The sequence below is a fragment of the Mytilus trossulus genome, chromosome 1 (assembly GCF_036588685.1).
Source record: "Mytilus trossulus isolate FHL-02 chromosome 1, PNRI_Mtr1.1.1.hap1, whole genome shotgun sequence".
NCBI classification, from domain to species: domain Eukaryota; kingdom Metazoa; phylum Mollusca; class Bivalvia; order Mytilida; family Mytilidae; genus Mytilus; species Mytilus trossulus.
In genome coordinates this window covers 99,308,543-99,331,118 of record NC_086373.1, presented here as the reverse complement: position 1 = coordinate 99,331,118, position 22,576 = coordinate 99,308,543, and the positions used below count along the sequence as shown (strand labels likewise).

At 33.0% G+C, this 22,576-nt stretch overlaps 3 protein-coding genes across 3 annotated transcripts in view; 1 reads left to right on the top strand and 2 right to left on the bottom strand.

Moving 5' to 3' along the window:
* The window catches only part of LOC134705207 (uncharacterized), a 59,234-nt gene extending 45,706 nt beyond the window's left edge, over window positions 1–13,528 (top strand). The window contains exon 2 of the mRNA XM_063563972.1: window positions 11,628–13,528. Coding sequence (XP_063420042.1) covers window positions 11,628–13,307 — 1,680 coding nt within the window. The 3' untranslated portion in view covers window positions 13,308–13,528. The remainder of the gene's footprint in view (window positions 1–11,627) is intronic.
* Window positions 13,529–13,564: 36 nt separating this feature from the next.
* On the bottom strand, window positions 13,565–16,224 carry LOC134711387 (neurocalcin homolog). Its single transcript, XM_063571951.1, has 2 exons — window positions 15,609–16,224; window positions 13,565–13,853 (listed from the first exon to the last, which is right to left on the bottom strand). Exons 1-2 carry the CDS (start codon window positions 15,999–16,001, stop codon window positions 13,671–13,673), a joined length of 576 nt encoding a protein of 191 aa, XP_063428021.1. The 5' UTR covers window positions 16,002–16,224; the 3' UTR covers window positions 13,565–13,670.
* Window positions 16,225–19,162: 2,938 nt separating this feature from the next.
* On the bottom strand, window positions 19,163–21,033 carry LOC134711378 (neurocalcin homolog). Its single transcript, XM_063571940.1, has 2 exons — window positions 20,492–21,033; window positions 19,163–19,477 (listed from the first exon to the last, which is right to left on the bottom strand). Exons 1-2 carry the CDS (start codon window positions 20,936–20,938, stop codon window positions 19,292–19,294), a joined length of 633 nt encoding a protein of 210 aa, XP_063428010.1. The 5' UTR covers window positions 20,939–21,033; the 3' UTR covers window positions 19,163–19,291.
* Window positions 21,034–22,576: the final 1,543 nt, after the last annotated feature.

Genomic DNA, 22,576 nt, shown 5'->3' with positions numbered 1-22,576 from the left:
GTTTGTTTATCGTGTATATACTAAGGGGCGTTCTACAGGATCCCCTGTTGTCTGACCATTATATGTCTACTAAAGGACACTGTACAGGATCCCCTGTTGTTTAAATATTATCTACTATCGAACGTTCTATAGGTTAGACTGTTGTTTGTTTTTCATGTATATATAAGAGGGCGTTATATATTTGCCACCCATGGGCGGTCGATATGATCCCCTGTGGTTTAATAGTTGTGTATCTGTAAAGGGCGTTCTATAGGATCCCCGAGGCGTTCTATAGGATCCCATTGCTTGGTTATCATGTATTCACTAGATTAATATACCAAAGAGCGTTCTATGGGATCCCCTGTTGGGTCTATAGGATTACCTGTTGTGTAATAATCGTGTATCTGCTATAGTGCGTTCTATAGGACCCCCACAGGTGTCTTTATGATCCTCGATTGTTTAATAACCGTGCATCTGCTATAGGGTGTTCTATGTTATCCTTTCAAAGGTCGAGGGGGCATTTTGATATTGGTTGGGTTTTTTTCTTTTTCTTTTCTTTTTCCCCATAATTTAATTGTCCCGACAAGTTCTCGGAAAAGGATAGCCACATTCATCTTTATAGAATTATGGCATAATGTAAACCATTATATAAAGTTGTGCTTTTAATAAGGGGATGGTCCAAGATGGTCTCGATTAATATAAACACTGGTCAACAGTAATTTTTTTTATGTTTTTTGTATATAATTCTTGTATTCCAGAGCATAGAACCATGATATTCAATATACAAAGTAGGTGTCAGCAATTTGTATGATCCTCAGAACTACCTAGCAGTAGTTAGTTGTGTTTTTTTTAGTATAAATTTTATTTCAAAATTGCTGACGGTAACCTAGCAATGGCATGGTCGTCTGGAAACTTGACAACAGTATGACATCCGCCTTTGCTCGCAATGCCAATTATATTTGTTTTCGTATTCTTATGAATTTGTACAGACAGGAGAAAAGAAATTGACCAGTCTTTTAATATCCCTTTCCGATATATTGATAATGTACTGTCTATTAATGATAATAGATTCAATGAGTATATATCGCAAGCCGTTTTACAATTTATTCTAACTTCAAGATAGCTCATATAATATATCAGATATTTCAAATGATATATAAAATCTCTCTCTCTCATATATAATTGAGATATCTAATATTATATACAAATAAGATATCTCATATAATATATAATATACAAGATATTTTATATAATTTACTCTTTATAAAATATCTTATCAACTTAAAAAGATAGCTTATATACTTTATAAGATATCTTATTAATTCAATAAGATATATTATGCACTTAAGAAGATATATTATAAACGAAATGAAAAAAAAACCCGAACATTAACAATGTGTCCCCTTTGAAAGGGATAACAAAGAACGTCCTTTAGCAGATGCACGATTATCAAACAAGAGGGGATCCTAAGACCGACCCGGGGATCCTTTAAACCGCCCAGGGTATCGTATAGAACACCCTATTATAGATACATGAACCACGAACAGGGGATCCTATAGACCGCCCTATAGCAGATACACGAATATTGCACAAAAGGTGATCCTATAGACCCAACAGGGGATCCCATAGAACGCTCCCTAGTAGATACGTGATTACCAAACAACGGGATCCTATAGAACACCCTATAGCAGATACACAAATTTTAAACCACAGGGAATCCTATATAGACCGCCCAGGGGATCCTGTAGAACGCCCTCTAATAGATACATTATGAACAAACAACAGGGCTTCTATAGACCGACCTAGAGATTTTATGGACCGACCCGGGGATCTTAAAGAACGGCCTATAGCAGATGTACGATTATTAAACAATACGGGATCATTTAGACCGCCCAGGGAATCCTATAGAACGCCCTATAGCAGATACACGATTATTCAACAATAGGGGATCCTAAATAGAACACCTTCAAGTGGATACATCTAGCAGATACACAAATATTAAACAATAGGGGATCCTATAGACCACTTAGGGGATCATAAAACACTCCCTGTTATGGCTACATGATGCACAACGAACAGGGGAACTTATAAACGGTCAAGAGAATCTTATAGAACGCATTATACTGGAAACATAATGAAAAAAATAACCAGGGGTCCTAAAGACCGCCCCGGGATCCTATATAAAACCGTATAGCAGCTACACGATTATTAAACAAGAAGTGATACTATAGACCCAACAGGGGATCATATAGAACGTTTTGTAGTAGATACATGATTAACAAACAACGGGATCCTATAGACAGTCCCGGGGATCCTATAGAATGCCCTCTAATAGATAAATGATGAACAAACAAAAGGGGCTCCCTTAGATCGACCTTTGGACTATATCGAACACCCTCTAGAACATACATGGTGAACAAACAACAGGGGGTCCTTTAAAACGACCCAAGGATCCTATAGAACGCGGTATAGCAGATTAACGATTATAAAACAATAGGGGATCTTATAGGCCGATCGGGGATCCTATAGAAAGCCCTATAGCAGATGTACAATTATCAAACAACAAGGGATCTTATAGAACGCCCTGTTATTGATGCATGATGAACAACCAACAGGGGAACATATAGACGGCCCAGAGGATCTTAAAGAACGTCTTATACTAAAAAAAAATAATGAACAAACAGCAGCTGATTCTATAGACCGCCCCGAAGATCCTATAGCACGCCCTAGAGCATGCAGATACACGACTTCTAAACAACAGGGGATCATATAAAACGCCCTCTAGTATATACGTAAAGTAGATACATGTTTAAAAAAACAGGGGAACCTATAGCAGGTCCTATCCTAGATGCATACAAATCAAACAGGGGATCCTGAAGAATATATAATGCTCAGACAACAGGAGATCCTGTAGAACGCCCTATAGTATGAACATGAAAAACAATCAACAGGGGATCCTATATGTAGAACGCCCAATAGAATAAATATGAAAAACAAAGAACAGGGGAACCCAAAGAATTTCCTATCTAAGATGCATATTTTTTTTAACAAAAGTGGATTCTGTAGACCGCCCAGGGTATCATGTAGAACGCCCGACAGTATAAACATAAAAAACAATCAACAGAACGTCCTATATTTCATATATTATGTTGAAAAACAAAGATTCCTGTAGACCACCCAAATTTCCTGCAGACAGCCCAAGGGATCATATAGAAAGCCCTATAGTATAAACATGAAAAACAATCAACAGGGGGTCTTATAGAACTCCATTTAGTACATATATAATGTAAAGACAACAGGGTATCCTGTAGACCGCCCAAGGGATCCTGTAGAACGCACGACATTATAAACATAAAAAACAATCAACAGAACGTCCTACAGTACATATATTATGTTGAAAAATAGAGATTCCTGCAGACCACTCAAAGATTCACGCAGACCGCCCAAAGGATCATATAGAAAGTCCTATAGTATAAACATGAAAAACAATCAACAGGGGGTCTTATGAACGTCCTATAGTAGATATATAATGTAAAGACAACAGGGCATCCTGTAGACCGCCCAAGGGATCCTGTAGAACGCCGTTTAGTATATACATGATTAACAAACAATAGGGGATCCTATAGAACGTCTTATAGTAGATATATATTTTTAAACAAACGGGGATCCTGTAGACCGCCTAGTGGATCCTGTAGAACGCCCTATAGTATGAACATAAAAACAATCAACAGAGCATCCTGTTGTAGACCGCCCAGGGGATCCGGTAGAACGCCCTTTATATAAATAATAAACAAACAATATAGGGGATCCTATAGAACGTCCTATAAGATATAAGATATATAATGTAAAGACAACAGGGGATCCTGTAGACCGCCCAGGGGATCCTATAGAACGCCCAATAGAATAAACATGAACAATAATCAACAGGGGGTCTTATAGAACGTCCTTTAGTAGATATATAATGTTCAGACAACATGGTATCCTGGAGACCGCCCAGGGGATCATGTAGAACGCCCTTTAGTGTATAAATAATAAACAAACAATAGAGGGGATTCTATAAAACATCCTATAATAGATATATAATGTTCAGACAACAAGGGATCCTGAAGACCGCCCAGGGCATCCTGTAGAACGCCCTTTAGTATATAGATAATAAACAAACAATATACGGGATCGTATAGAACGTTCTATAGTAGATATATAATGTTCAGACAACAAGGGATCCTGAAGACCGCTCAGGGGATCCTGTAGAACGCTCTTTAGTATATAGATAATAAACAAACAATATACGGGATCGTATAGAACGTTCTATAGTAGATATATAATGTTCAGACAACAAGGGATCCTGAAGACCGCCCAGGGGATCCTATAGAACGCCTTATAGTATAAACATGAACAATAATCAACAGGGGGTCTTATAGAACGTCCTTTAGTAGATATATAATGTTCAGACAACAAGGGATCATGAAGACCGCCCAGGGGATCCTGTAGAACGCCCTTTAGTATATAAATATCAAACAAACAATATAGGGGATCATATAGAACGTCTTATAGTAGATATATAATGTTCACACAAGGGATCTTAAAGACCGCCCAGGGGATCCGGTAGAACGCCCTATAGTATAAACATAAAAAACAATCAACAGGGCATCCTGTAATCCGCCCAGGGGATCCGGTAGAACGCCCTTTAGTATATAAATAATAAACAAACAATATAGGGGATCCTATAGAACGTCCTATAGTAGATATATAATGTAAAGACAACAGGGGATCCTGTAGACAGCCCAGGGGATCCTGTAAAACGCCCTTTAGTATAAACATTAAAAACAATCAACAGGGGGTCTTATAGAACGCCATTTAGTACATATATAATGTAAAGACAACATGATATCCAGAAGACCGCACAAGGGATCATGTAGAACACCATTTAGTATATAAATGAAAAACAAACAACAGGGGATACTTTAGAACGTCTTATAGAAGATATATTATGTTGAAAAAAAAGGGGATCCTGTAGACCGCCCAGGGGATCCTGTAGTACGCCCTTCAGTATATAAATGAAAAACAAACAACAGGGGATACTTTAGAATGTCTTATAGTAGATATATAGTTTTAAACAATGGGAATCTTGTAGACTGCCAAGTGAATCCTGTAGAACGCCCTATAGTATAAACATAAAAAACAATCAACAGGACATCCGGTAGACCGCACAGGGGATGCGGTAGAACGCCCTTTAGTATATAAATAATAAACAAACAATATAGGGGATCCTATAGAACGTCCTTTAGTAGATATATAATAAAACGACAACAGGGGATCCTGTAGACCGCCCAGGGGATCCTGTAAAACGCCCTATAGCATAAACATGAAAAACAATCAACAGGGGGTCTTATAGAACGCCATTTAGTACATATATAATGTAAAGACAACAAGGGATCATGAAGACCGCCCAGGGGATCCTGTAGTATATTTACATGATTAACAAACAATAAGGGATCCTATAGAACGTCTTATAGTAGATATATTATGTTGAGAAAATAGGGGATCCTGTAGACCGCCCAGGGGATCCTGTAGTACGCCCTTTAGTATATAAATGAAAAACTAACAAGATGGGATACTTTAAAACGTCTTATAGTAGATATATATTTTTAAGCAAACGGAGATCATGTAGACCGCCCAGTGGATCCTGTAGAACGCCCTATAGTATAAACATAAAAACAATCAACAGGGCATCCTGAAGATTGTCCAGGGGATCCAGTATAACGCCCTTTAGTATATAAATAATAAACAGACAATAGAACGTCCTATAGTTGAAATATAAGATTCAGACAACAGGGGATCATGTAGACCGCCCAGAAGATCATGTAGAACGCCCTAATAGAACATGTAGCTTCATTATAAACAATTAACAGGGGAAACGAAGACCAGAACAACCACACCTCCCTCACTACCACCACCTCCTCACACCCCGTAAAGGAAATGTATCGTGTCTAAGAACGTGTAAGCTACATGTTTTTTTTTCTCAATTTGCCTACATCAAAGTATCTATATCATATATATCTTCAAAAGGAATATGTATTTGCTTAATGAGGGCATTATGATATATGCTACTGTAATGCGGAACATTTTCCTATTTAAGACACCGTTTCACGTTGAACGTGAAATAATTTCTGTCATGAACGTTGCACGAAAAAAAAGACTTTAAGGTGAACCTTTTTTTACTGAGTCACTGTCCTCTTGTATATGTGAACTCTCTGTTTTACTTAATATTCCCTATTTAGTGTGTACACATTTATGATATAAATAATTTACAGCTTTTAAAAAAGTATATAAAGATATTATTAACTTTTAAAATGTAAATAAAGGAGCAACATCATTGGCCTTACCGCCTTTTCATTTCTTATCACGGAAACAAAATTAAATCAATTTAGTTCTTGACCATGTTGACGATCCCTGTCTAGTGTTATTTTTATTTTTTTTTAAAAATACTGAGAACGCAAAATAAGCATTTTAAGCCTTTAAAATTTGCAACTGATTTTTATAGTTCGTTCTTATGTTGTACTGTTATACCACTGTCCCAGGTTAGGGGGAGGGTTGGGATACCGCTAACATGTTTAACCCCGCCACATTATTTATGTAGATTCAGATTCAATATTTTATTATAGTCTCACCACATACAAACATAAAATGAGATTCACATACATAGATTTAAAACATTAAAACATTTGCATTGCATGTACCAATCTTAAAAAGATTTATGAGAGACTTTTAAGATATACTATATACATATAAACTTATTTTTACACATTTAGAATTAAAAATTCTGACACAATATACATATGTATGTGCCTGTCCCAAAACAGGAGCCTGTAATTCAGTGGTTGTCGTTTGTTTATGTGTTTCATATTTGTTTTTCGTTCATTTTTTTACATAAATAAGGCCGTTAGTTTTCTCGTTTGAATTGTTTTACATTGTCTTATCGGGGCCTTTTGTAGCTGACTATGCGGTATGGGCTTTGCTCATTGTTGAAGGCCGTGTGGTGACCTATAATTGTTAATTTTAGTGTCATTTTGGTCTTTTGTGGATAGTTGTCTCATTGGCAATCATACCGCATCTTCTTTTTTTATATTTGAACCACAAAGCACGTATAAAAATTACATAAGCAGAACATGTTGAACACCTAGCTGTTTTGCACGACTGAACGTAAAATAAAAAAGTAAAAACACGTTGAACGTGAAATAAAAAAACGCAATCACGTTCCACGAAAATAACCCTTTATCACTCTCCATGAAACATTATTATTTTGCATCGTTTGTTTTAAGATAGTTTTACATGTTAAGAAAATTCTAATTTTAGCATTAGTATTTTCCGAATCGTTTAAAAATAGCCTATAAATAGAATATGCATAATTCATGATTCGTGACGTAGGGCGGTCTACGGGATCCCTTCTTCCGCTTACCTCGTTATCGATAGAAAAACAATGCACACGTTAACGGAGAAAATATGGAAAGTTTCCGGAAACTATACTCAAAAGTCATTTATTGCTAGATGATATATACAAATAGTATTCTTTCCTATTTATATGTATAAGTAAACAAATAAGTCTCGCTGATATTGACTTGTTTATTATTTCATTGCTGATAATTTTATAACTTAACTGTTAGATTATAATACTAATGTTGATTTAATATATAGATGCTTCCTGGATTTCTGGTATTAACAAACAGGGACTCTTCACTGGTATGCTGGACTAGTGAGGTATATTGTTAACAGCAGAAAGTGCAATTTGTTGTTGAATAAAAAGAAAAAAAAGACTTTCTTCTAAGATAACAATGCGAATATTAAAAATCTGGACTTAAAATAAGGCGTATAGGTACAGTTTTAGGATGCTCAAATCCACGGTTGTGAAAATTATAATATAAAGTCATGTTACAAAGAACTAGTAGCAAATAGCAATAAATGTAAAAACTGGGCAACTTGTATTAAAACAATTTTATATGATCTTGGTATGAATTATTATTGGGACAACCAATGGGTACTTTGTTTGGATAGTTCATCTTTACAATTAACCAAACAACGAATATATGATCAAGCTAAACAAGAGTTGCGTTTCACGCTTGAAACATCACCAAAGTGTAGAATATATAAGTATATTGTGTCAAATGTAGAATTACAATTTTATTTACAAAAATGTATTCCTGTAATAGCTCGTAAATGGATAACGAGAATTCGCCTGTCCTCACATAATCTATGCATTGAAACTGGTCGTTTTTATGGAATAAGTAGAAATAGTATTATGTGTATTATGTGTGATAAAAATGTAGTAGATGATGAATTTCATTTTTAGCTCACCTGGCCCGAAGGGCCAAGTGAGCTTTTCTCATCACTTGGCGTCCGGCGTCCGTCGTCCGTCGTCGTCGTCGTCGTCGTCGTCGTCGTCGTCGTCGTCGTCGTCGTCGTCGTTAACTTTTACAAAAATCTTCTCCTCAAAAACTACTTAGCCAAATTAAATCAAACTTGGACACAATCATCATTGGGGTATCTAGTTTAAAAAATGTGTGGCGTGACCCGTCAAACCAACCAAGATGGCCGCCATGGCTAAAAATAGAACATAGCGGTAAAATGCAGTTTTTGGCTTATAACTCAAAAATCAAAGCATTTAGAGCAAATCTGACGGGATTAAAATGTTAATTAGGTCAAGATCTATCTGCCCTGAAATTTTCAGATGAATCGGACAACTGGTTGTTGTGTTGCTGCCCCTGAATTGGTAATTTTAGGGAAATTTTGTCCGTTTTCGCTTATTATCTTGAATATTATTGTAGATAGAGATAAACTGTAAACAGCAATAATTTTTAGCAAAGTAAGATCTACAAATAAGTCAACATAACCAAAATGGTCAGTTGACTCCTTTAGGAGTTATTGCCCTTTATAGTCAATTTTTAACCATTTTTCGTTAATCTTAGTAATCGTTTACAAAAATCTTCTCCTCTACAACTACCGGGCCAAATTAAACCAAACTTGGCCACAATCATCATTGGGTTATCTAGTTTAAAAAATGTGTGGCGATATCCCGGTCAACCAACCAAGATGGACGCCATGGCTAAAAATAGAACATAAGGGTAAAATGCAGTTTTTGGCTTATAACTCATAAACCAAACCTTTATGAGCATATCTGATGGAGTAAAATTGTTAGTCAGGTCAAGATCTATTTGCCCTGAAATTTTCAGATGAATCGGACTACCCGTTGTTGGGTTGCTGCCCCTGAATTGGTAATTTTAGGGAAATTTTGCTGTTTTTGGTTATTATCTTGAAAATTATTATAGATAGAGATAAACTGTAAACAACAATAATGTTCAGCAAAGTAAGATCTACAAATAAGTCAACATAACTAAAATGTTCAGTTGACCCCTTTAAGAGTTATTGCCCTTTATATTGATATTTTTACCATTTTTCGTTAATCTTAGTAATCTTTTACAAAAATCTTCTCCTCTGAAACTACCAGGCCAAATTAATCCAAACTTGACCACAATCATCTTTGGGGTATCTAGTTTAAAAAATGTGTGGCGTGACCCGGTCAACCAACCAAGATGGCTGCCATGGCTAAAAATAGAACAGTGGGTTAAAATGCAGTTTTTGGCTTATAACTCAAAAACCAAAGCATTTTGAGCAAATCACACAAGGTTTAACTGTTTACCAGATCAAGATCTATCTTCCCTGAAATTTTCAGATGAATCAGACAACCCGTTGTTGGGTTGCTGCCCCTGAATTGGTAATTTTAGGGAAATTTTGATGTTTTTGGTTATTATCTTGAATATTATTATAGATAGAGATAAACTGTAAACAGCAATAATGTTCAGTAAAGTAAGATCTACAAATAAGTCAGCATGACCAAAATGGTCAGTTGACCCCTTTAGGAGTTATTGCCCTATATAGTCAACTTTTAACAATTTTCATGAAATTTGTAAATTTTAACTAACATTTTCCACTGAAACTACTGGGCCAAGTTCAATATAGATAGAAATAATTGTAAGCAGCAAGAATGTTCAGTAAAATAAGATGTACAAACACTTCACCATCACAAAAACACAATTTTGTCATGAATCCATCTGCGTCCTTTGTTTAATATTCACATAGACCAAGGTGAGCGACACAGGCTCTTTACAATTTATAATGATATACTAGTACGTAAAACGTTTATCAAGAAATATTATTGGACTAGACCGTCAACTTATAAATTAGTACAATTGCTTTCAGTTGAAAACACTAAGGAACTCTGTAATTTAGGAAAGTACTTACTATATGCATTTAAGTCCAGGAATAATATTTAAGAACTATGTTTATTATATGTAGTCTGAAACTCACAAACTGTATAATATGTAACCAGTTGATATTTCTGACGTTTGTTATTTATGTGTATGTTAACGCTATACAACTTGTAAACTGTATATTTATGCATATTATACTGATAAACTGTATTTGTTTAAAGTAAATAAAAAAGAATAGTTTTCAATTTGTTAGCGGGCATGACGTAAAACAGCTAATCAAAGAATTCAACTTTATTTATAACTAATATAGGACAATGCTGTTGATTAAAACATACTCCATTCCAGGACCTTTTGTTTTCCAAATAATTAATATTACCAATAATTGATAAGTTCCAGGTCGACGAGTTTACACAGAAAGAGTTTGAAAGCAGAGAAAACTGTGTATCTTATAATCTGCATGACTTTAATTTATCAGATGACAATACCAATACTAAAATAAGGCTTACGGACCTGCGATATCACGGTTGTGTTCTAGTTTTATATAAGATTCAGCATTCTAATATTTAGGCAATAAAAAACCAGTAGTTATTGAAACCATTGGGGAAAAAAATGATCACAAACATAGACAGAATTTCAGATAACAAACTCCCCAGTACCATGCAATAACAAAACAACTGAAAAACTTTTTGTTTAAAAAATTTATCAATCTGTAATATTAGCTAATGTAATCTCAAACGTGCCTCGTATTATGAGTTAGTTTGAAGTGTATTATGAGATAGTTTGAAGTGTATTATGAGTTAGTTTGAAGTGTATTATGAGTTAGTTTGAAGTGTAAATGTAGTTGTATTTTTTCCAGTGATGAATTTAGAAATGACGTTTAAGTCTATCGAATGAGAAATTCTTCAAAACACTCTGTGTTATTGAAAATATGTAACCTCTATTTACATATAATTCACAATTATGAGTAAATATGGGTATTCAGTAAATACTTTAAAATTATCGGATTTCTTTCTCACTGTTGTGATCGTATCTATTTCATTAATCTTCAAATAAACTTCAGATGCAATTAGGTCTGCTTCAATCTGTGAAAGCTATAAATTTGAAATGGGTGTCTGGTGACTAACTTCACGACGAACAAATGTTTTCTGTGTGCTTAGGTATCAAATTATTAGTAAAACTTGCCTTTCGAGTAAAAAAAATATATTTAAAAAATTTCGTTGATATATGTTTACTGTAACAAGAAAGCTTCACAAGTGTTGTAAGTGGAAGTAATTTCTTCATACGATTCAATGTCACAAAAGCTTTATATATAATATAAGAATAATATCACAAATATATCATTAATCGTATCAACAATTGCTCCTACATTTTTGTATTTTTCAGCATAAATATCGATCCATTACATGTTTTCCTGGACGCATGTTAACACCGGATGGATGTAAGGTACGTGACATGATGGAGAAAGTAGGAGAATACGTATTCATGGTGAAAACAGTAGGCAGAGTCATCAACAAGAACAACTACGGATCTAAAATTCTATCAACATTAGAAATATTTTTTAGAAACGAGATGGCGGTATTCTTAAGAAATGAAAGATATTTTTTAAGAGAAATAAGAATGTACTCAGACGTTGCTTGTAAGTCGGTTTACAGTAAGGCTTCAGATACTATCGTCAACTACACGATTTTCACAAAGATAACTATTTCACCACTTGACATAATTTACACATTAAAAGGTCGATTAGAAAATGAACTAATATCGATTAATAACAAAATTCTAAATAAAACTGTATTCACTTTATGTGGACAAAATGAAAAGTGTCTAGAAAACGTTCCTTTATATTCCGTAGAATACTCGTCAAAGAAGTTTTTAGCATTAACACACATGTCTTTTTGCAGATATGAACATGAGAGCAAACGACTTTCCTTTCACACTCCAATTACCTATATAACAGAACAACTCACATGTCGTCATGTTGAATTTACAATGAAAGAATGTATCGTTGATGAACAAAATGGGATACTTAGTATTCGTTCACCTTCAATGACACTTTACCCAGGAATGTATTTGATACGAAGAGGCGATACTGTAAGCTTCTGTCTCGATCGTCTCCTCGCATACTCTTTCAATGTGCCTTCTGTTAACCAACCCGTGGATAAAACCTTGCGCATGCTTACTCTTATTTGTAGTTTGACATCTTTGGTGTGTCTGTGTTTAACATTTATGACATACTGTAAGTTCGCCATACTTCGAACATTACCAGGGAAAAACTTGATGGCGCTTGTTTTTAATTTATTCGTGGCTCAGTTTATCTTTATAATGGGAAATAACATGATAGAGAATCAATCATTATGCAAAATAATTGGAGTATTACAGCACCTGTTTTGGCTTGCCATGCTATTTTCTTTCATAGTAACCTGCTTTCATATGTTTAGAGTATTCAATACAATGCAATGTAGACAAACATTTCCACTCCGGACATTCATTAAGTATATCATCTTTATCTACAGTGTTCCCGTTGGAATAATAGGACTTTCCATAGTGACGTCCTTGTTAATCTATGACGATATGGGATATGGGGGGCAAATGTGTTTTATTTCTCATGAGTATTTAAGATGGAGTGCATTCATATTTCCTATCCTCCTCACAATGTTTCTTGACTCATTATTTCTTGCATTATCAATGTACCGAATCATGTCTACCAGGAAAGTGTCGTCGTCAAATCAGGAAAGAAACAATTTGTTCATATTCTTTAAGCTATTTGCAATAAGTGGTGGCTTATGGGGTTTTCAGATTTTAGATGCCTTTTTGGATTTATCTATGTTTTCGTATGTTATCAGTGTTCTCAACTCTTTCCAGGGTTTATTTATCTTCATAAGTTTTGTATTAAATAAAAGAACGCTTAAATTGATTGTACATAGGAACGCACCGTTATCAGAAAATACGTCATCATCAAATAAGGAAGTGCGACGGCCATGTGCAATAAACGATGATATTATGAATGGTAATACTGTGTATCTCAATACTGAGCAAACAGGTGTAACTGAGAATACTCATTTCTAAGTAAATAAACTCATCATAGATACCAGGACTAAATTAAGTATATACGCCAGACGTAGTACCTTTTTGACCGAGCATGCATCTAGTTAGGATCTGGGTAGCATGCATATCAAAATATATTTGACGCTGTTGAATGACTTTATTTTCCAATGTGTTCGCAATACTTAGTTGTTGATCTTATGTGCGCAGATCATTTGTTTTGATTATTTTTTTCTTTGTTGTTAGTGTCTAAATATGTGATAATGTCTATAAAGTATAAATACCATGTATATGTTTTATTGTGAAATGTAAACACTGATAACATAAAATTACTTTATCAAGCACATCGTCTAGTTAAGGTTGAGATATTTCTCGGCCAAAAATTCTTCACGAGTCAGGGTCACAACTTAGAAAATCCACAAGGATCTGTACCTTATCAGCTCCCTCTATAAACTCTTGTTGACTAATAGCACTGTCGGAGTTTTTGTCTAGCATAGTGAAGATTTTCTCCGCCATGTCTTCTGGTGATTCGAATTCTTGTGGTACTTTGCCCGTCATTTTACATATAGCCTAAAAGACAAAAATGTTATGAACTACTTTTTTTAAACCAAGAGCATATCATATTTTACATATAAGGTGTTTTCAGTTTTTCTTTTACATTATTCAGGAAACATGAAATATCATCATTGAAATACATTAAAGACAAAGTATTAGAATTAGATCCAATCAATTTATTCTGACATCGTTTAGTTATTTTCAGACGAAATATCCGATTAAGACGTTAAATCTTCCATTTATTTGTAAGTCGGAAAGATATCACCTTAACCTTAATATTATACCACTTTTAAAATACTGCCCCCGACAGTTGACAAACAAACATGCAATCATAGTCGTAGATTCACTATTTATCACTTTGACTTGTCGGATTTCATCGATTGTACCAGATTCCTTAACACATATATCTATCAGCCTTTATGTCTGACGAGTGATGAATCAATAACATACGTTTATCCTGTTGACGCACATAGTCTCGCTCTTATTTTATGCTGTTTTATATTCATATCTTTCTTTTTTTTTGGCATATGCAAATTAAATACACTCTTTCTAATTTGGTGCGACCGAAAGAAACTCGTCATAGATACCAGGACTAAAATTGTGTACTTAAAAAAAAAATCATCATTGACGCTCGAATTAAAAAAGTTAAAATGCCCAAGTTGAAGATATTGTGAACCCGAAATCTGAAAGGATTTGCCTATTATATCTTGGTAGTTTTCTGGATTGTCCTTCGACAAGATCGTTGAATCAAAACATTTAAAAGCCAAGCATGTATAAATACTTAAATATTTGGGATCCTAAATGACTAAATGGGCAGAATAGAATAGCCAAATCCATAAAACCAACTTTGTTTCATGGAATAAGAACCATCGTTTCTGAATCATTTCTTACCTTATCAACGATGAATTAAATAAAGGTATGTTAAAAGCCATGTTAGTACAGACAACAGAACTCGTGTTACCATAGGGGTCTAGCAGTCTCAGTACTAGTTAATTGAAATTAAGATTATAAATGGAATTGGTACCTCAGCAGAGCTTTTTCTCAATGTATCATCATCATGAACGCCAATACTTAAAAGTTTGAAAGTCGAAAATGTAGAAATACTTTAATACTAGTGCTAAGTGAGTTTAACTTATATGACCAAACTGGCCTAAAAATAATTACCAAAATCAACCGAAGATGAACTTTGCCTGAGTGAGTTAGATAGTGGACTAACTAGTTTTTAATTTCTACTTCTTTAACATTTAATTTCAAACCAAAAAAGAATATAATGAGAGAAGATCTAATCATTTTTCAATGTCAGATAAAACAACCTATTTTATTAATTCGGTTTTATCTGTACAAACATGATTTATAACAAACCATTCTAAGATTGTCGGTCGGTTTATAAATTTCGTAATTATAAAGGTGACCTTAGATGGATTTGGCTATTATTTATATGTTCTTTTTGTTCAGATAGCTCTTTAAAAGTTTCGGTTCATTTACATCTTTGTCTTTCAATATCCGGCTTTATTATGTGTTATAATTTATAGTTTTGTGTTTGCTTAATACGAATATGACGGATGGGGTATGAGTAATACGTTTAACATATATAACTACAATAAATATTTTGAGATACTCGTAGTTCGACTCAAATTGAATATCGAAAGTACATATATTCTTATAAAAAATCTATAGTTTAAATTATTCAAATGAGTAGAATATAACACATATCCTCATAAAGAAGTATGCAATGCTACTAACTTCAACTCGACGCTTGGCATATCTTACCTTAAAAATGTGGGCCATCTCCTCTTTTGTTATATAACCATTTTGATCAATGTCGTACATATTGAAGGCCCATTTTAATTTTTTCTCTGCATTTTCACTTCCTGATAAGCAAAGTCCTAAAATGAATTCTTTAAAATCCACAGAGTGATTTCCGTCACGATCAAACGTCCTAAAAACTTGTTCTGCAAATTCGGAGGCATCACCAGAAAACAAACTGTTGTATACTTTAATGAATGCAGTTTTATTGAGTTCTGTTTCCCCATGACGGAGGTCTTTTCTGAAATCCTTATACCAGTCTTGGATCTCTTCTGTTGAAAACTCAACATCAATATGACTCCGAAGTTCTTCCATAGTTTTTGGGGTGATTTGTTTTTTCGATGATTTGTTTCCCATTTTTGGGATTAACTATTGGTTGCTTGATATAAAATTTCCCAAGTCCGTATACAGTTACGTATTAAACTAAAATGAACGTGTCATTAAAAAGATTTAAACGTAAAATAATTAGTACACTTGTGTATCTGAATTTTATGTTATTAGAAAAAGTCAGCTAAATTGTTAAATTGTTCAATAGACAGGTATAAAGTTTTGTGGTCCACTTTAAACAAACATGTCGATTTTCTCCTCAAATAAAGTATTGTTAAAAACATTTCTGGGAATTCGTTTGTCATTATCAATAATGGTTTACTGAGAAATATACCAATATCGTTATTGATAATAATTACACAATATTGAAAATAAATTAAACCTTAAGATTTATTGTAGTTATTGATGTAACGATTTTCTTTTCATTTTTTATTCTTTCTAAGGACACAAAACATTGATTGTTTGAACTGAGTAATGCTATGAAATTTCGGCTTTCTGAATATTTGACTTACTACGTATGATTCATATGACGCTTGGTGTATTTGTATGATAGTACATTCATTCGCTAAATTCATTTGTTATCCATTCGTTTAATGTGTTTGAGCTTTAGAATTTTGCAATTTAATTGGGAAATTTTCGTTTTGAATTTTCCTCGGAGTGCGGTATTTTTGTGATTTAAATTGTTTCTGTTCAGCTCTTAGGAAAATCGATTCACGGATTTCGACAATGTGTAGGACTTGTTAGCAGCTATGTTTGCTTTATGATTCGTTACTTTCAATGTCATAAATGAAACACAGAGTACAATATGTGTTCCATGTTGGCAACTGGTCTTTTTAACTTTACAAATAAATTCCACGTACTCAGTTCATTTTAGGTAGAATAAGATGAAATTACTAGTAATAATATTTCACAAACATAATTTATGAGATGCTAAAATGCAGGGTATTTTGTTTTGCAAAAAGCACAATTGTCAATAGATAAATTCAAAGAGATCAAAATATGTCATCTTAAACAACAATAATACACACATAACTTAGAATTGACAAACAAGAACCCAATAAAAATTGGGAAACATCAGGTGCTCCAGAGGTTTAAGCAGCTAATGTCACAGTAGCAGAACCCGTTATGCTGTTCATGATGTGCTTTTACATTTTACAATCATCAAGTAATTCTAAGTGACGGTCCTTCAAAGATATCATGCTTAACCTAGAATTTGCTAAGCCAGACACGACAATTTCGTTTACACAAAACGCATCAATACTCAAAGCGTGGAAATCCAAATCAAATACAAAGTTATAAAAGTCTTAAAAGCAGCAACTATCAATCAATGAACGTCTGATACAAAATATACGTCATCAAATAGTAGGTAATATAAGTCATATACAAGACTGTAAAAATAATACTGAATAAATTAAGAAGACACTTTCGCAAGAGGGTATTGAGATCATATTTTTTTGTAAAAAAAAAGTCTATACTTATTCACTATCATTTCCAAGTGAAAGTAAAGATAGAATGCATACCTAAGTGTGACTTTTCACTGATTTGTGCATTTATCAGTGCTGAGTGTTCTGTGTGTTTGTTTTTGCTATCACGTTGTGATTTTCTTTGATCAATATTTTTAACATTGTCATATAAGCGGTTAGTTTGGATAACCATAAAGCCAGGTTCAATCCACCATTATTTCTTAAAATGGCATATACCAAGTCAGGCTTAGGGCAGTTGTTATCAGAAAAAGTCGAGTGTCTATTTATTTCGGTGTTAGTTTTTGTTGCAGTTCAGTGCTTCTGTTGTTCTGTTGTTTTCCTTTTAAAGTTGTTTTCCCTCGGTTTTAGTTTGAAATCAGCGGTATATTACTGTTGCCTTTATTTTCTATATGGTATTAATTATTTCAATATCAGTGTAAATTAAAAGGTATTTCTAGATCTTTACAAACCATAAGATAATGTTTGTTTCTTTTTTATGTTTCTGCTTGCAGGAGAGTCTTACGAAATATCTACGTAGCTTTATAATGAATAGGTGTTTCAATCTTCCTGTTAATAAAAATCAACTATTTTATTAAATTGATTATTTGAATTTATCTGTGAAGTATTTTATATTTGTATTTGGCAAAATATATGCATATATTATTTTATTTGATGATGAGCAGTTTGTTCGGGATTTTTTCACAAAGAACTAGTGATTTAGGACGAGGAATTACTAAATTCTATACAGTTATTTCCCTTTGGTCGATTATTATGAATTGTTTTCTTCTCATATCTGCTTTTGTCTAATATTTATGATTACAACAATGGCAATTTTACTGCATCAGATGCGCCTTCAATAATATGTTTCTCGTCAATAATGCTCCAAAATATTTAGAAATCTAAACCATTATACAAAAATTGAAGTGCTAATGAAACCAAAATGGACCTCAAGTATAGCTAAATACAGACAAGAAATCGGAGTTTTGAATAACGGAGATATATTGAATTTAAAATGATTAGCAAAATGGTAGAGTGCTTTTATATAGCATTTCGAATTGCAACATGTGTAAAAGTAGTACATGGGTGTATAGCTCTTCTTTCATTTTCTGTTCATGTCTTGTATGTGTATTTATTCCGTCGAACAAGACCTTCTCTTTAATATGAGGATCAATAATCAAATGGATCTGATACGATAAACAAAATTAAAAGGAAGTAGAAAAAAAATGTCTCCAAGAGAGATCGTGTACCTACAAATTAGTTCAAAAACTACAATATTATACATCGTAATAAAACAGCTTTAAATCGTAATTGCATTAATAACTTCCAACTTGTGCATTGCATACAATGTTGTATATAAATATACTTGATAATTAAAGGTGATTATTTTTTTTCAAAGTATAACTGTTATAATTATGCACATTAAACACAATTTACTTGACTAATTTGATCTTACATTAATATCAATGTACAGTAAATAACCCATGTCATGGATTTTGCTAAAATTGTGTATTTACTTTTGGCTCGTTGAACTTTAACTAAAAACCGAAATATATGCTTTTATCTCTTTCTTTTTCTAAAATATTACTAAATTTATTCTTTGTAAATAGAAGCTCATCACATAAAGCGTGTTAAATCTACCAACAATTTCTTAAATTTGCAGTAACATAATTTCGTATAAGGAAAATTTGACTGTACCTTGAACTAAAATAAATTGATTTAGGTGTCAAATATGATGGATATGCTTTATTGTATAATTCATTTGTGAGACCTCTATTATAACATTCAATTCAAGTCAGCAAGGACATCATCTAGATCAAGATTATTCAAGATACCGAGACATATTCATTCCATGTTTCTTCAAGAATCAGGATTACATTGTAGAATATTCACTAGAATCTGTACTTTATCTGCTCCCTCTATGAACTCTTGTTGACTTATACGATTGTCTGAATTATTGTCCAGAATTTTAAAGATTTTCTCTGTCATGTCCTCTGGAGATTTAAATTCGGGTGGTATTTTGCTGCCCGTCATTTTACATATAGCCTGAAAATAAATATACATGTTACAGCTATCCTTTTTTATCACTCTATATTATGTCAGTTTTTATATGGTCACTGCTTATTTCAGTGTGTAAGAGGATTTAGAATAATGTAAAAACAAACTCAGCATTAAAATAATATATGCATTTAAAATAATAATTACCCGTTATATCTTTGGTAAGGTCATCTTCAAGAGAAATAGTGGGAAAAAGCAATTTTACGTTGTCAAGCTTTATATGCATATGGTTGTTGTTATGAAACTGTTTATCAAATAAGCATATATTTGCTAGTTGCAAATAATATAGCGTAGCTCTAGAACCTATATTTTGGCATTCAGGCTTTAAAAGGTCATATGCAATAAGGGCAACAGTAGTATACCGGTTTTCAAAAGTCATCAATCGATTGAGAGAAAACAAATAAGAGTTTGAAACTAAACCCCGAGGAAACACATTAACTACAACAGGAAAACAAATAAGGGTTACAAACTAAACCCTAAGGAAACACATTAACCACAACAAGTGAACAAAGAAACAGGAACACTGAATTACAACAAAAACAAACGTCAACATGCATAGAAAAGAACTTCTATTATTTGGTAACAACTTAGTACAAGACATTTTAAGAAACAATGTCAAATCGTGTACATTACTTAACTTGAACTTTTATGATTAAGATATATTTACACTTACTGAAACTACTCAAAACACGAATATTAATGAAAACGAAATTATTTTCAGCATACACTTTTGTAAACATAAATCTTATTGAAAAAAAATGAACAATGTGAGTAGATATAACCGTTCTTGTATATTCTATGACGAATCACAATGTATTAAATAAGGCTTTATACTTTCAAATGACTTGATATGTTATTGATTTTTCTGCGTATTTTGGAAAGTTTTCGATTCTATTATGTAGTAAATTTACAGAAGCAACATACTTTCTGTATTTTCAATTTTAAAAATGTTTAATGTATAACTATTTCATTTATTACATTAACATCTTTAGCAAAACTTGCCTTTAGAATATGTGTCATCTCCTCTTTTGTTATATAGCCGTCCTGATCAATGTCGTACATATTGAAAGCCCATTTTATTTTTTTCTCTGCATTTTCACTTCCAGATAAGCAAAGTCCTAAAATAAATTCTTTAAAATCCACAGAGTTATTTCCATCATGATCAAATGTTCTAAAAACTTGCTCTGCGAATTCAGAGGCATCACCATAAAACAAACTGTTGTATACTTTTATGAATGCAGTTTTATCGAGTTCTGTCTCTCCATGACGAAGATACTGTCTGAAATCCTTGTACCAGTCTTGAATTTCTTCTTTCGAAAACTCAACATCAATATGACTCCGAAGGTCTGCAATGGTTTTAGGATTTATTTGTTTTTTCGATGATTGGTTTCCCATATTTTGGAATAAAATGATTGTCGTTAATAGAAAGTTGTCAATGTCCGTATGCATTTACAAATAGGCTTATAATCAATTTCATGTCAAAAGAAATTTAAATGTAAAATAAACAACGGATCTTCTGTGTGAATCTCTTAATATGGTAATATGAATAAACTAACATGAATTGTTAAACTGGCTAGTTTTACTTAACGATAAATTTAACGTTTAAATCAACATATCGAGTATTGCTCAAGTGCTAATTATAGTTAACAACTTTTCTCGAAAAATAGAGTAAAAATGTGATCATCAGGGCAATTTGACAAACGGTATTGGGAGAAGGTTAAACCTCTGAAATGATTGCGTATGTTTATGTGTTTAGGTTTGGATGCTGCTCTTTGCTGAGTATATGATATCGTCATTGCTTTATGATGAGTTAACTATAATTTATACAGTGAAAGATTATTCATTATGAACCGATCGGTAAAAGTATTTGGATTCTGAATGTTTTACTGACTTATAATGAGTTTTAAATCATCTATTTGATTTGTTGTATTATTAGACGATTAAACCTACCTCTCTTTAATTAGATTGTTAAATTTTTAGGTCGCGCTTAATGTATGCAACATCCTGTATTAATGATGCGATTTTATCACATGAAAGTACACAATTCAACTTTTATGTAAAGAGTACAGTCGCAAAAAAGGTGGGGAAAAGGTTTAACAAAAGCATTGATTAAAATATGTAATTGGAAAAGAGTCATATGGATTATTTTTTGTTCATTTCATCTGTCTTATTAACAAAGTAAAACTGAAAATACGAAGATTAGTGTTTTCTTTTAATTCTCACTTTATATGTGACCATCAGAGGTTTTTGATACGGTATATGTGTAGTTAATAACGCATTGACGATTGTTTAGAATATCAGCTAGCAATAGAAATAATTGGTTATATATGATGGGCTATCCCATCGAACAGCGGCATGCTACTGTTGCTTTTATTTGATTACAATTTGGATCCAATAGATATCCGTGTTCATTCAAATATCTATAAAAGGAAAGCGGAAGATGTAATGTAATTTTATTGGTAACATATAACTACTACATTTTAAAGAAACCTGAAAATTTTGATTGATCGTCTAAAAATGGTTATAATTGAATTAAATCAAAAATGGGATTCACATACATCTTTGTACTTTAAAAAGTAACCTAATGGTTTTATGAATATTTAAACGAATGCTTAGGGTCTTTATTTTAAAATGTTCGATTTAGTTTCTATGTTATACATTTATTTTTATAAAATCAAGACAAGAACAATCAAAATCTTACTGAAAGACACTTAAAGCCACTGGTATGAAAAGTGTTTCAAACAAGTTGTCTTTAAAACGGTCATTGTCCGATTTGTCTTTGTTCCGAGTTGTCCTGATTCTGTTTCATTAAACAGAGCTTTTTCTAAAAACATAGCATGTTATTGGTTCGACAAATCAACTTTGCAGAGATGCATTACTTTTGAAAAGGTTCTCAATGAATTCTGCTTGTTTTTGTCAGCCCGTTTAAAGCAGAATTCATTCAGAACTTTTTCAAAGACTTCATTTCTTGATCTCTTCCTCAATATTGACACCAATGGCCGACTTCAAACGAGCGTAACGATTTCAACATTCCAATTGGAAGCGTCCCATTGTTCAGCAGAAACACGGTATCTTCTACCCTATCGT